General features: G+C 42.8%; 1 protein-coding gene across 1 annotated transcript; it reads right to left on the bottom strand.

Moving 5' to 3' along the window:
* Positions 1-10: 10 nt before the first annotated feature.
* LOC109222711 (uncharacterized mitochondrial protein AtMg00810-like) lies at positions 11-1,247 on the bottom strand (the record flags this gene model as incomplete). Its single annotated transcript, XM_019387030.1, has 1 exon — positions 11-1,247. A coding segment is annotated over exon 1 (1,237 nt), but the record flags the coding sequence as incomplete, so codon positions are not given.
* Between the last annotated feature and the right edge of the window lie 1,412 nt (positions 1,248-2,659).

Here is a 2,659-nt window from a genome sequence, read left to right as displayed (position 1 = left end):
AGCAAAAAACCATGACGAGCAGCACCTGGAAGTGGATTAGTGAAGAGGTCAGCCAACTGAGTAGAAGAAGAAGTGTGGACCAAATGAATCAAACCCTCAGCCAGCTTGGTCCGAACCAGATGACAATCCAACTCTATATGTTTGGTTCTTTCATTGAAAACTGGGTTGCGAGCAATGTGTATCGCAGCTTGACTGTCACAAAATAAAGGAATGGAGGAATAACAAGGAAAGCCTAAGTCAGTAAGCAATCTAGACAACCAGGTCAACTCAGCCACTCCTTTACTCATGGCTCGATACTTAGCTTCAGCAGAGGACATGCTAACAATGGGCTGCTTCTTGGACTTCAAAACCACAAGGCTACCACCTAATAAGACACAATAACCAGAGACAGAACGCCTAGTGTCAGGGCAGGCAGCCCAGTCACTGTCACAAAAGGCAGAAATAGACAGGTCTGGAGAGGCATTGAAGAAGATCCCATGTTCAGAAGTACCCTTCAAGTACCTTAATAGAAGCAAGCCAGCAGACATGTGGGGAAGGCAGGGAGACTGCATAAATTGACTGAGATGTTGGACTGCATAGCTGATGTCAGGCCTCGTGTGAGTTAAAAAATTCAGCTTACCAATCAAAGATCTGTACAGTTCAGTCTTGAGCAAAGGATCACCTTCATTGGCTTTAAGCTTCACATTCATATCAAGAGGACACAAAACAGAGGAAACATCTGAACAATGAAACTCAGACAACATATCAGCAATGAACTTTTTTTGATGTAGAAGGACCCCAGTAGAAGAATATAGAACCTCAATCCCCAAGAAATAGCTAAGAGACCCCAGATCCTTGATCCAAAATTGTTGATGAAGGAAGGATTTTAAAGCTGAAATCTCAGTAGAATCAGTCCCAGTCAAAATTATGTCATCCACATACACAGCTAAAACAACAAAAGAATCACCAGAGCCCCTTGTGAAGAGGGAGTAATCATTCGGAGAAGATGTATAGCCTCTAGAAGATAGGGATTGAGATAATTTGGCATACCACTGTCTGGATGCCTGTCTTAAACCATAAAGAGACTTCTGAAGCTTGCAAACCAGCTGCCCAGAATTAGAAGTGAGAGGAACAGAATAACCAGGAGGCAACTTCATATAAACCTCCTCATCAAGGTCCCCATGCAGAAAAGCATTGTTGACATCAAGCTGAAACAAAGGCCAATGTTTCTTGATGGCAACAACAACCAGAGTCTTGACAGTGGACATTTTCGCAACTGGGGAAAATGTCTCATGAAAGTCAATCCCTTCTACCTGTGTGTCACCCCTAACCACTAACCGAGCCTTATACCTTTCAATAGCTCCATCAGCTCTATATTTGACCTTAGACCCATTTGCACCCTATAGGCTTCTTCCCCAAAGGCAAATCAACAACTACCCAAGTCCTGTTAGCTTCAAGAGCCTCAAATTCATTCTTCATTGCCCCTTGCCATTCAGGAATGGAGGCAGCTTGAGAGAAAGTATAGGGTTCAAACACAGGAGGCACACTAGTAGAAACAATATTGGAAAGAGAAGTGGAGCATGAAGAAGGAAGTGTGCAAACATAATCCTTCAAATACCCCGAAGGATTGTGAGGTCTAGAAGACTGCCTCACAGAAACCTCAGGAACAAGAGAAGGAGGAGGGACAACAGGTATAACAGGAGAAGAAGAAGAGGCAATGGGTAAATCAGAAGAAGAAAGAGGAGAAACAGAAGGTGATGAAGGAACAGGAGAAACAGAATGGGATGAAGAAACAGGAAAAAACAGGAGAAAAAGATGAAGTAGGGGGAGCAACAAGATCATCAGGAACATGAGGGGGGGGGGGGGGAGAATGCAGATACATGTGGAGAAGGAGAAGAAGAAGAAGAAAAAGGAGGAAGGGCAAAGGGAAAGACATACTCATGGAAGACAACATCTCTAGAGACAAAATAAGATTTAGAAGTGAGATTATATAATTTGTAGCCTTTCTTAGCAAAGGGATAACCTAAGAAAACACAGGGAACAGACCTTGGCTCAAATTTTTCTCTAAGAAATTTAGGAACAGTGGCATAACACAAGCAACCAAAAGTTCTAAGGTGAGCATATGAGGGAGCCTTACCATACAGTATCTCAAAAGGACTCTTGTTATGTAACAAGGAAGAAGGAAATCTATTTATTAGGTAGGTAGCAGTAAGAATGCAATCACCCCAAAAGGAAATAGGTAAAGAAGATTGAAAAAGCAATGCCCTTGCAGTTTCAAGGAGATGCCTATGTTTCCTTTCCACAACACCATTTTGTTGAGGTGTGTGGGGGCAGGAAGTTTGATGAATAATACCTTTGTCTGAAAGAATTTGGAACCAGTAGAACTAGAGCCCAGCTCTAGGGCATTGTCACTCATCACACCTACATATCTTACTTTCTGGGTTGTTAAACCCCCCGATATGACCGTAGCGATGATATATGAAGCTTAAAGTACAAAAGCCATTTGCCAGGTCTGGGTTATGGACGGCCCTGACTATTTTCAAGGAGTCTAAAAACTTGTGTACAGCTACAACTCTGGGAGCAACCAAGTATTTGTGCCTCAACGGAACCTCATCCTTTCCAATGTAGCCAGCTATTCCTCCAATGTCGGGGGTAAGCTCAAACAAACTAACCGAAAAGT

Source organism: Nicotiana attenuata, unplaced genomic scaffold, assembly GCF_001879085.1.
Source record: "Nicotiana attenuata strain UT unplaced genomic scaffold, NIATTr2, whole genome shotgun sequence".
Taxonomy (NCBI): domain Eukaryota; kingdom Viridiplantae; phylum Streptophyta; class Magnoliopsida; order Solanales; family Solanaceae; genus Nicotiana; species Nicotiana attenuata.
Note: the sequence above shows the minus strand (reverse complement) of the source record. Positions and strands in the feature narration are given on the sequence as shown.